Source organism: Sabethes cyaneus, chromosome 1 (assembly GCF_943734655.1).
Source record: "Sabethes cyaneus chromosome 1, idSabCyanKW18_F2, whole genome shotgun sequence".
Classification (NCBI taxonomy): Eukaryota; Metazoa; Arthropoda; class Insecta; order Diptera; family Culicidae; genus Sabethes; species Sabethes cyaneus.
In genome coordinates this window covers 58,917,948-58,930,891 of record NC_071353.1, presented here as the reverse complement: position 1 = coordinate 58,930,891, position 12,944 = coordinate 58,917,948, and the positions used below count along the sequence as shown (strand labels likewise).

General features: G+C 38.7%; 1 protein-coding gene across 1 annotated transcript in view; it reads left to right on the top strand.

Moving 5' to 3' along the window:
* LOC128737859 (sodium-independent sulfate anion transporter) overlaps positions 1-12,147 on the top strand; it is a 98,932-nt gene extending 86,785 nt beyond the window's left edge. The window contains exons 2-9 of the mRNA XM_053832596.1: positions 630-807; positions 9,147-9,282; positions 9,405-9,513; positions 9,615-10,028; positions 10,092-10,446; positions 10,508-10,810; positions 10,873-11,018; positions 11,081-12,147. Coding sequence (XP_053688571.1) covers positions 684-807; positions 9,147-9,282; positions 9,405-9,513; positions 9,615-10,028; positions 10,092-10,446; positions 10,508-10,810; positions 10,873-11,018; positions 11,081-11,437 — 1,944 coding nt within the window. The 5' untranslated portion in view covers positions 630-683 and the 3' untranslated portion in view covers positions 11,438-12,147. The remainder of the gene's footprint in view (positions 1-629; positions 808-9,146; positions 9,283-9,404; positions 9,514-9,614; positions 10,029-10,091; positions 10,447-10,507; positions 10,811-10,872; positions 11,019-11,080) is intronic.
* Positions 12,148-12,944: the final 797 nt, after the last annotated feature.

Genomic DNA, 12,944 nt, shown 5'->3' with positions numbered 1-12,944 from the left:
TTGTTATTTTTCAGTTTATAAAGATATTAATCAAAAGCAATTTCACAAAAACTAAAGCTTTTTAATGAATATTTAGTACCGATTGTATCGCATGCGATGCAGTCATCTGCAAACGTACTATTTTTAGAATGGATTATTTTAGGGCAATATTTGGACGTGAAAATATCGCTTACATCACAGGTATTATGTGTGATTTTACGCTCAATTTCAAACATGACATGTCACAATTTGTCTATATTGTTGAAAAATCAACAAAAAATTTAACGATCAGAATGACTAAGTAGCTATCGTAGTAGCTAAAGTTATCGCAGAAGTGCTAAATGATGGACAAACATATCTGACTATGGCAGCAATTACCATCGTTTCGATAACGATGTCTCTTTTTAGTTTAAAATGGCAATTGTTTACGCTGCTATCTCACTTCTTTTTTATATCTTGGGTGGTAGGCATCTATCTATAACTTGTTAATAAGTTCAAACTGGGCATGACTATAAAATTGGTATGATGTCTTTAGTGAACTGTATATAGCTTTTGATTTCATTTAATTTAAGCTGTACATTGCCCATATTGAATATGATTATCTTAAATATAATCGACAAATTTTCTATTTTTCTCTATTGGATTTTCAGAATACACATTCCTAGTTCGCATCGTGGAGAGCAGCGGACAGCTACGGCGACATAATGAGAACACAAATTAGTCCGGACGGATCATACGTCAATGAGGCGATGAACTGTTCGTCAGTGGATATAACGGTCCCCAATGGGGAGCCGCATGGTGGTTTGACAGGATCCAATGAATTTATATGTAAGTTTTGTACCAAAAGTCATTTATTCACTCACATTATTCGACATTCCCCTAGATCAATTAAAACTACCCAACAAACAATTTTTTTGAATAGTAGCTTGTTCAACCATTGTACAGCTAATTACTGAGTAACAAGCGTTTGACAAGCTGTTATTCAACAAAAATGTTTCTTGGGTATTTCATCCCATTCATAGCTGTTTTATCGACGAAATTCAATCTCTGTAATGAGCAAAATGACTCAAGATTTCAGGATTTTAGTATATCTTCTATGATAATACGTATTTCTTGCGGTACAAAGACCACCCCGACCTGATATGTCGGTTCAGTTATGTTTACAGTTTTAACAAATAGAGATTGACTAAAAGAATCTGGAAAATTCGGCACTTTTCGAAAGTGGGACAACAAAAGAACCCAACCTGGTTGTACAAATAAATGAAAAGTAAATAGTTTAACTCTTCATATTATAGGCCAAACCTCGTGTTTTTTGTCTTGACCTTGAAATGCGGTCAAGCATAGGGTAAAGAACCGGTTTTAAGCAGTCTAAGGGGGTCACTGATTGTTTTACCTTATTTCAAGCGATGGGTTGACTAAGTGGGGGATATCAGCATACCAATCTTCTTGCTACCTTTAGTTCTTCAAGCTGTTACCATTGGAAGACACTATTGTTGAGCTAAACTTTTGATTTTTCGCTTTAAAAGTTGGAGCGATTGAATTAATTTTGATCAGACCGAACATATTTTCACTTTCAAGTTGCTTTTTTAAGCAGTCCTAAAATCTGAATTTTTATACGCCCCCATAAAAAATCCTTAGAACTGTTCCTGTAAGTTCGCGTTCCTATCCGCGACCTACTAATCGGCACCTGCCTTAACAGATTGGATATTTTTGGTCGGAAGATGCGTAAAATGCCATCTGTCTAAATTGTTTATCGGGGCATACACTCACACCGTTCGGCAAACGATATTCGTCGTCTCTTTTATTCTCTAGTAGTGTTCGACATCGGAACGAAAATTGAAGTCCCGGTTCCGGTCCTGTCCGGTTAAAAATCGGCACTAACTTTTTTAGTCCGATCTCATTCCGGTCCGATTTAGCTCTGTTCCCTTTCTGTACGGTTCCGGAACCTGAACAGAGCCAAATCGTGCTGGAATGAGATCGGATTAAAAAAAAATTTTCCGGACCGGACTGGAACCCGGAGTTCATTTTTCGTTCCGATGTCTAACACTGTTCTCTAGTGTTCTTATGGGAAACTGCGAGTTTGACGTCTCACTCGCTGTTCATAAGGATGGTGGGAGAACAAAAGAGACAAACATAGCAGTGCACACGGTACGACTACAGAACAGTGTTGTCAAAGCAAATGACATTGAAACACATCGTTGCTTCATTAAATCACTGAAACAATCTTCGAAAATTATTGGTAAAGCGGTCTTTTCTGTTGTTTTTAATAAAGAAAAATTAATTATGAACATACATTTCTCTTGAAAGTATTGAATCACGTTTTCACCATTGGAGGTTTCAGTTAATTTCAAACCTATAATTCTTATTTCCAGAACCGAAACAGTGTCTTGGCAACACGATAGTTCATGAGTTACGCTGCAGCTGTTGCTACTGCTGAACAGGTTCCGTCAAATTAGAATTTATTTTCAGTTTTGTTATAAAATAATAAAACTTTCGGCTAGTAACAAAGCTTTAGATAATAGTAAAAAAGGTTGTGAATAATATAGTATGTGACAATTGAGTGCTTGACTTTTAGAGTGGTTGTAATCAGTAAAAATGTAATGGATTGGTTAGTAGCGAGGTGGCGATTGCCTTCAGCAGCTGAAAAGTGTACGTTTTTGGACAACAAAATTTAATTCATCATATTTCTTGTCAGAATCCCAGTAAATTGTGTTTGTGTGAATTAAATCTATGGTTAAGTGATTTGTAAAGATGTTCCTATCAAAACATTTTAGAAATATGAATAAAAAAGTGCATTTTCGGCTCATTTATTTTAAACTGATTAAAATAGGTGACACTGCTTAACTTGTTCCTCGTTCCTATATTGACATTTTTTGAAACGGTGGTTCTACAATCGATGAAGGGACGGTAGGGAAAAGTAATGAAGAATTTTTGTAGGGGGGGGGGGGGGGAATTGTGAAAAGGTGAGGGGGGGGGGGTTATTGGTAGCTACGCTTAACAAGTTGTCGTTGTGACTCCTACTTTTTGCCCAATGCCCCCTCCCCTCACCTTTTCACTCTTTCCTCTCTATTCAAAACTTCTTCATTACTTTCCCCTACCGTCCCTTCATCAATTGTAGAACCACCATTTCAAAAAATCTTTATATTATATTAATTTTTCGTGAGACGCTTGTGGTTAATGAATTACATTACATAGGTTGAGTAATTACACATCACAAGCAGTCAAATAATTTATTTTACCGTATTTGGAACAGCTTTGGATTTCACTTCAAGACATTTTGCCGTTGTAATTTTCCTAACTGCTCTTTTCCATGCTCGAATTTGCTATTTTCGGGGGCCAGAAGACCTATTTTTAGCCTGTTAAGTGGCACCCTGAACAATATTCATGAATTATGTTGAAACTGTATTTATTCGATACCAGTTTTTTATACCAATTCGTTGGTATAAGAATCGATAAATCGTATGCATGTGCATTTTACATTGGAATTATATAATGATTAGAGTTTGTCAAAACAAAGTGAACAATAAGTGGCAGTCGCGCATGTCATATATAACTCATGACTGTGAATTATAAAGCAGTATAGATGGTTGCAATATTAAGTTATATCTTAATCATATAATCAGGAGTATTAAGTGTTCTAAAAACCACGCAAAATTACAATTTTCGCACATATATTGCCTCCACTTTGGTACTTATATGTTCTTATGTGGTGTAAAATATAACTTTTTCGTTTAAGATTTGATTTCGTATTTCTCAGTTGCAGTGGAGATATACAAACCAAATTTTTTACTGGGATGCGTCTATCTGATACATACCATAATTCGTACTCAACAATCCCCCAAATAACGCATTAGTTGATATTACGTGTGCGCCCACCATAATTTGTTAGTTCCTCAGTAAACTTTTCTTGCTTAAGTGCCTTGCCGTCCTAAGACAAAGCCTGTTGAACAAGGTTTCTCCAGTTAACTCGGTTGTAGGTTGCCGGTCTCCAGTTCGTCGGACAGAAAGTACTCTTCGCCAGATCTCGTTGCACATGGTCTAACCATCATGCTCGCTGCGCTCCTAGTCGTCTTGTTCCTACTGGATTTGAGGCAAACACCATCTTTGCAGGGTAGTTGTCGGACATTCTCCGCCTAGAGTCCGTTTTCCTGTATGTCACCGAAGATCGTTCTTAGCACTCGTCTTTCGAAAACTCCGAGCACTCGCAGGTCCTCCTCGAGCATTGGGCATGTTTCATGCCCGTAGAGAACAACCGGCCCAATAAGCGTTTGGTACATGATACAAGGGCTTGTACGAGGGCTTAGTCTGCTCGACCGTAGTTGCTTGTGAAGCCATAGTAAGCACGACTTCCGCTGATAATATGCCTCTGAATCTCACGGCTGGTATCATTGGGCGCCGTTACTAGTCAACCAAGGTAGACAAATTCGTCGTCTACCTCAAACTCATTGCCGTAGATCATTATACTACTGTCCAAGCAACGTCGGTTCACCTCGGTTCCTCTGGCCAACATGTACTTTGTTTTAGTTGTTTTTTTTCTGCTTCGCGCTTTAGTCTGGTGTACTGCTCAGCCACCGCAACAGATGTTCTAAAGTTAATATTCATGTCATCGGCAAAGGAGACCAATTGACTAGATTTGTTGAAGATCATGTCCCGCGTGTTGATATCCGCATCGGTTTATAACACCTTGTAGTGCTTTTTTGATCAGCAAGCATGAGAGACCATCGTAGATTGAATCAGTTTGATGAGCTTTCTGGGAGAGCTGTTCTCGTCCATAATTTTCCATAGCTCTTTTCGGTCGGTGGTATCATATGCGGCTTTGACGTCAATAAACAAATGTTGCGTGGGAACCCTGTATTCACGGCTCTTTTGGAGGATCTGCCGCAGTGTAAATATTTGATCCGGTGTAGACCCACCTTCGACGAAGCCTGCTCGATAAGTTCTCACAAATCTGCTCGCAATTGGTGATAGTCGGCGGAAAATGGTTTGGGACAGCGGCATTAAGAACGGTGATTGCTCGATAGTTCTCGCAGTCTAACATAGTTCTGGACATAGCAGTTTTCAAGCCGGCATAAAAACCCAATATCTTTTCGTCTGGAGAAACAAAGATATGTTTATCAATACAAAGCGCTAAACACAAAGTCAGAATTATCGAACATTAGCAAAAACTACCGAAAATCAGACAATTAAAAGTCAAAATCAGCCTGATTATACGCTAGAGCCAATCGACGAATTGATTAATGCTGGCCGTAATTTGTGCGATGCGCGTTCAACAGAAGAAGCTGTTGATGGCGTTGTGGGCGTCGAGGGCAATGTAGTTGAAGCATCGACAGGATGGTTGGGCAATCATAGCAGTTCGAGCCATGATATTTTTACGTCGCTTTTCGAGGGGTGTAATTCCTGATAGGAGGCACAGGTCAGTATAGGGCGGTAGGTTGTCATAATTTCTCCATGGTATCGTACGGCAAACCCTTGGAACGGAGTGCTTCCGTATGCGTTCGATTTATTTTATCCAATTATCGTAAAATGGATTCCAAACACCGCAGACTGACTTCAAAATTCACCGCACCAGCGAGCAATGCAAGGTCCGCAAGGTACCAGGATTCTCAAACTTCTTGCCAATTCTCATGATCAGTCCGAGTTGTCGAACCATGGAATAATGTTGCTTGAACGTCAGTTGAGTATCCAAGACTACACCGAGATATGTAGGTGACTACTTCGCAGCGTTGCAGACGTGACCCGGCAATGCGATAGTCATGCCCCATAGGCTGATTTTTACGATGAATACTGATTAAAGTGCATTTAGAAATGCTTAGCGACATGTAATTTCTGTAGCACCAGTCTGCGAATAAATCAATCAACGCTTGAAGATTATTGCAGTCATTACGAGTTTCGATACGTTGACAGATCTTAGTATCATCTGCGTACAACAATTGTGTGCCACGTGGTAGTCTGGTAACATCGTTAATGAACAATGAAAACAGTAAGGGTCCCAGTTTGCTGCCTTGAGAAATCCCAGAATTGTTTTTGAACCAGCCAGATTGAGTTGAGATGCACCCAACTTTACAGCAATTTTTGGATTGCGTAAGCAGGATTCAAACCATGCTACCATTGCAGCAGAAGCTTCGAGTTTGCCACATTTTGCACAAAAAACTCATGATCGACACGATCAAATGCAGCTTTTAGGTCAGTATAGATAGCATCTATTTGGATACTCCGTTCCATACCACGCAGGCAAATGGGGTAAATTTCATTAAATTTGTAGTTACAGACCTGCTAGGGAAGAAACCGTGTTGTGCAGTAGAGATATAGTTGTTTACGGTGAACATCAAATGATTGTAAATAATAGGTTCGAAGACTATCGAGCAAACGCACAAACAGGAAATCCCACGGTATTGTTCAACATTACGTTTGTCGTCCTTTTTGAACACCGGAAACACAAAAAAATCTTTCCAGCTGCAAGAGAACCGTTGGCATCGCAAAGAAAGGTTTACAATGGAGGCAAGCGGTCATTTTAGAGTCTCATAACATTTTTGCAGAAGAGGAACGGGAATGCCATCGGGTCCGAGCCGATAGGACTATTTTAAATTGACAATAGCCTTGGCAACTTCCTCGTCCAAAATTGTGAAGATGCCTGCAGTGAACATATTGTACGAGGGCTGTAGCGCTCTCATCTGTCGAAGCACATACAGAATTGAAAACGCTTGCTAGGTGCTCAGCAAATAACTCCCATTTGCTGCTATCGGTGGAAGCTAGATGGAAGTCCGTCCTCTTTGCGCTTTGAGTTTACAAACTTCCAAAAGATTTTTGCAAGTTTTCCAAATCTTAATTGAAGTTTAATCGAATATTTTTAGTATTTGAGCCTAGGCGTGATTCTTGAGAAGTCGGTGGTTCAGATCTTCGCCCAAGCCCAATTATTTTTTACACAGATGGTTCAAGAATGAGCAATCAAGAGGGAGCAGCAGTAACTGGTCCAGGAATAGAGATGTCATTTCCTATGGCTAAGGGTAGATGACCTACTGAATTCCAAGCTGAAATTTAAACCATTTTAAAATGTTCTATAAGGTATGCGTGCGCGGAAGCATTCCGCGACATTCATATATATGCATCATGTCCGACACTCCAGCATCTCTAAATGCATTAAAGTCAGTTACTTGCGCATCAAAACTTATCTGGGAATGTATTCAATCACTCCAAAAATTTTCTTGTGTTAACGGTTAACGGTCAATACGAAATTGATGGAAATTGAAGGACTGATCCGCTGGCAAAACTCGGACCGGCTCAGGGCTCACTTCTGTGGTTTAACTGCTTCTCTGCCTTAAAATCGGAGCTGAAACCTTGGGGATGTACGGAATCGAATTGTACTAATACTTTCATTACTAGGCAGTCAAAACGGTTTATCTCTCCAAGCGACCCACAAAATTCTGGTGCTTTCTAGAAAAGATCTTAGCAATTATACTGGTCTTATAACATGAAATTATTCGAGCTGCTATCATTTGAAGCTTAAGACTCCATTAGTATGCATTAAATCGTAATAAAATTATATGAAATCTTTCGTCCCTAGATATTAGCGCCAGTTAGGAAAATGAGTAATTACCGAAATCTCTGCTTTTGGGTTACCCAGTAATAAACTCTAAATGAGCAAAATATTATCGAAAACTATTTGGCAGACCGAAGAGTTTGGTTTGAGGGATAAAAATAAAGATGGAAAAAGGTTGCAAAATCAACAAACGGGAAATTATAAACAGCAAAGGGTCCAATATAGCACTTACTGTGCGGGGAGTTACATTGAATTAAGCTGTAAAATATGTAAACAAGAATATCGAAACCGGATCCAAAAGCGGTGATTTTCGTAACCATTAAACCTATCCGGTTGGTTCGGGTTACACAATACCAGAAAACCACCGTCTTTGAGCTGATAGGGCATAGGGTTTCAAATCCCGCTACGGAACTTTCATTCACTGTATCTTGCAGCTTAACCTAACTTTTCATTTCCTTCAGAACACTATTGAATTTTGCTACACAAATTGTTATCGTTCTCTTACTCAAACTTTTTCGTCTATCGTTTAGTTACCTTCAAATAGATTGCATTAATCACTTTTCTTTTGGCGAAGACAGAAAAACTACTTGATAGTGAAAGGAATTTTTCTTCTACCACAATACGTTTCACTTTAAGAGCTTGCATAATATCAGCATAATATCGTGCAGAATATCGCTTTCGATTTTGAAGACTATTCTCCTTATTTTGATTATAGCTTTGTAACGGAATTAAAATCATGTAAGCATAGCATAAACCGATGCCGTAGTTGGTGCCAGCAACAATGTTTTATTTAGAATTACAAGTACCTAACTTGTGTCTGTTACCAGCAAAATAAGATTCGAGGTTTACTTTCATGCTCTTAAACAAAAGTGAAATGCTTCCAAAGAATTGTTACCATCCTGGCCACGTCCTGGCAGCTGTTGGAGATAGGATAGGAATATTAGTTCAACATTTAGGTACTTTAGGTAGGGAACCGCAGGGAACTCTAGGTACCCTTACAAATGTGGCGGGATTTGGGAAATACTAGTAAGTAAGAATAACCCTATGTCTACATCTGGTAGATGTAGTGGGTTCAAAATGATTTTTTGTTAATTTGTTTATTATTTTCTGAAGTACTAATAGTGTAATGATTTAACAGATAGATTGTTTTACGACTTTTGATTTTGAGAAAAAAATTAAATTTTTTTTAAATTCTGTGTATCACTAAAAAATAAAGTTGCGATAATGCAATGGAGACGTATAGTGTTTAGTTTTATCGGCAGGAAAATAGACATTGCTGGTAAGGAAATAGATATTTTTGATTCCTCTACTCAATTCCATCAATGAGAACTAGGCCAACTAGGCAGACCAATGAATCTAAAAACAACACAATGTATGTCATATCATGTTATCTATCTTCCGAATGGCGCGCACTAAGTTTGCCTTTTATTTTATGGTTTCATCACCTATTCCGACAGGTTTCCTTGTACGAACAGGTTCCAAACTTTTCCGATTATTCTTTAAATCTTTATACATGATCAATTTGCAATTCGCACTGCGGAAGTTACATTCAGCAGCATCGTTCGTATTTACTATCATTTGTACTGAAGCTCCTGAACAGATAACATTTTCACTTTCATCTCCTACGTAGTGTCACCGAGCGGGAAGAAAATCTCCCCGGAAAGTCGCATGGAGCTGGTAAACCGGTGGTGTCAACGCAAGGCCAAAAGCGCGTGTTCTAGGAAGATGCTGTATAAACGACTTCCCATATTGCGGTGGCTCCCCAAGTAAGTGCCTTGCTTTTGGCTAATTAAATGCATATTTCGCATGCAATCGCTCAACGTATTGCGGTTTTCAACCTATCTATTAAATGCGATATACGTTTTCTTGCTTGTCTATTTCGAAATAGCTACAATTCGACAGACGCGGTTGGGGATTTAGTTGCGGGAATTACCGTTGGTCTAACCGTAATTCCTCAAGCTCTCGCCTATTCCGGTATTGCCGGGCTTCCAGCAGCAGTAAGTATAATAGCATGTTTATATAACTTAAAATCAAATCAGCGTTTGTTTCTTTTTAAATTGTTATTTTTTAATCATATGTTTGTTTTCTCTTCTTGCAGTATGGTTTGTATGGTTCCTTTTTAGGCTGCATCGTTTATATCCTTCTTGGCAGTTGCAAGGATGTACCGATGGGGCCAACAGCCATATCGGCATTGCTTACATATCAAACGGCACGAGGCAACATCGCTAAGTCGATTGTCTTATGCTTCTTAACTGGTATCATTGAGCTAGTCATGGGATTGTTCGGACTAGGGTTCCTGGTAGATTTCGTTTCGGGACCAGTCTCTTCCGGTTTCACTTCGGCGGTAGCGCTGATTATTGTTACGTCACAGATCAAAGACGTGCTCGGAATTACTGCGAAGGGCAGCACTTTCCTAGAAATATGGCAGTCAATTTTTAGTGATATTCACAACATTAAAGCTTGGGACACAGTGCTGGGTATAACTTGCATCGCCGTGTTGTTAATTATGAGGGTAAGCCCTTCTTTCGAATTGTTCTGCTAGACGCGCCAATAATTGTCGTGTTCGATATTCTAGATTGTTGCTGGCCTTAAGGTGGGTCCTGAAGCTGATGAGATGAAATCGAAGAAGCATAAGATCATCAACAAGTTTATGTGGTTGATTGGAACCTCTCGCAACGCGATCCTGGTAATAGTTTGCGGCGCCATCGGTTATGTCTTCCAGTCATCGGCTGCGACTCCGTTCAAACTGATCGGAGATATACCACCGGGCATGCCGTCTTTTGAAGTACCCCCATTCTCACTGAATGGTAATCAAACGTCCAGTGGTAGAGAGGAAACCTTTTCAGAAGTAGTCTCAAGTCTGGGATCTGGGCTTATCGTGGTTCCCCTGATCGCACTCATGGAAAATATTGCTATTTGTAAAGCATTCTGTAAGTATTAATGTTCATCGTTGTCATGAGAAATGGACTTCAATATTTTTCAATTATACAGCAAATGGTAAACCGGTAGATGCTACCCAAGAATTGATTGCGATTGGAGTCGCAAATATCGCCAACTCGTTCGTACAAGGATTTCCAGGAACAGGATCGCTAAGCCGAAGTGCCGTTAACAATGCGTCTGGTGTTCGGACGCCTCTTGGCAACATTTACACTGGTGCTCTAGTAGTGCTTTCGCTGCTGTTTTTTACGCCGTATTTTTCCTACATTCCAAAGGCCACCCTTGCTGCTATCATTATTGCAGCCGTCGTATTCATGGTTGAAGTTAAGGTTGTTAAACCTATGTGGCGAACTAAAAGTAACTATACCTTCCTCGTTTTAGATTAAAGGACCTTTTCAACCCTTTCCTTTTATTTCCAGAGAGTGACTTAATTCCTGGTTTGGGCACATTCATTGCATGTCTGGCACTACCGTTGGAGATTGGAATTCTTCTTGGAGTAGGACTGAATGTCGTTTTCATTCTGTATCATGCAGCAAGACCAAAGATATCCGTTGAACGGCTTACGGTAAATCCGACGAGACAACAAATAGTTTTAATATAGTTTTAAACATGACTAATTTTTTGCAGAGCCCGGCTGGAACCGAGTACCTGATCATCACTCCGGATCGTTGCTTAATCTTTCCATCCGTCGATTACGTTCGTAATTTGGTGACGAAACATTCGATCCGACAATCACTTCCGGTGGTGATTGATTGTTCCCATGTGTATGGTGCTGACTACACGGCGGCGACGGTTATTGACAGCATTACCCAAGATTTTGCTAAACGTGACCAACCGCTGTTCTTTTACAATCTGAAACCGAGTGTTTGTGCAATATTCGAGGGTCTGTCACCGGTGGATTTCATTGTTTATTACCGAGAGGAAGATCTGGATCTGTTGATGAAGGAGCGTGCCTATAAACCGAAGCAAGTGCTTAGTGCATAGATGTAGGCTTTTTGGTCATCTTAATTCGGGTACTACCGGCAGTATTAAAAAGTGAATCCTTCAGAAGCTTCTTCGAATTGGTAAATCCATTTTTGTAGAAGTATGGTTAATAGTGAGAACCGTTGTTAAAAGCGCAAGCACTAATAGCAAGTCGTAGGGCCCATCATTCCTAACTAATATTTAAACATATTTATACCACAAAAGCACGAACATACTAAAAGTTTAATTTTTATTTAAGAAAGGTTTTATCTTCGGTGTGGTATCTTCTTTTAGTAATATCAGAACAGTTTCGAAAAATGAGGATTATCATTATTACGCCAGTATTGGTTTACCTTTGATTGACCGCCTAGATGTGACAATGAGCTACACTTTTATTACTAAAAAGCGTCTTACCAACTTTGAAATAAGAGAAAATCGTTTTCACTGGCGAACATGCTAAGAATCAAAAATATGAATGAATAATATTGTTTGAAATGTGAAATGCAGTTTAATCAGCGCGTAACATTACCGAAATAGTACTTCATCAAAGAGTGGAATATGCGCTCTATTTTTACGGAGGCAGCACTAATTGCGTAGATATGTGAGAATAGTTACTGAAATACTTTTTATTTATAAGCACCAAAGCACATTGTGAAACGAGAGAATACGCTAAAAATATTTAAAATATTTTAATAATTGTTAAAGTAGTAGGAGTAATGCGTTTGATGAATTGTGCGAAACGTATTCGATTTCGTATGACCAGCATACAGATGTTTTATTAGAATATCTGAGTATTATATATACTTAACTATATTAACTAACACTGCTAGTTTCCGGTATCCTCAAAATTGCATTGTTCCATAGTTGAGAATTTAAAAATTTTCATGCCATATTGTATATGTAGGATATTTGATTTTGTTTTAGAATATGTGTGAATCTTATAAAAACATATTCTATTACAACAAAATAGTGTCATTAAGCTTTTGTACGTTACATTTATCTTATAATCTATTAATTATAAATCCAAAAATTATTGATGATCGCATTATTCTGTGATAAGCTTGGAAATCATCAATAAATAAATTGTAATAAAAAAATATTTTACTGAACATATCACATATTGCCAGACTCCCATCAGCGATTACCAATTAGGTGTTAGGAGCCATCCAGATACCACGTGGGCAGAAAATATCAATTGTAACTCCCCATCACCCTCCGTGACAACAGTGGACATTGACCCAAATTTTTTTCAGATTTAAGATTCAATAAGCATAAATGTATGGTGCTAAATTCAACTTGAACTTGAACTTGTTTTCAACTTGATTTATTCAGTAATTATTAAAAAAAAAAAACGATTAAATCCACCTATTGTTGAAAGGAACCTTTATTATATATCTTATTTGTCATTTGAGTTAGAAATCGACAAGTATTCGGAAGGTAATTCAACTCTTGTTAACGTTGTGTTAGATATTTGTGATTGGGATCAATGTGTATTTAACAGCGTTGGGCACCGCTAATTCACTAACAG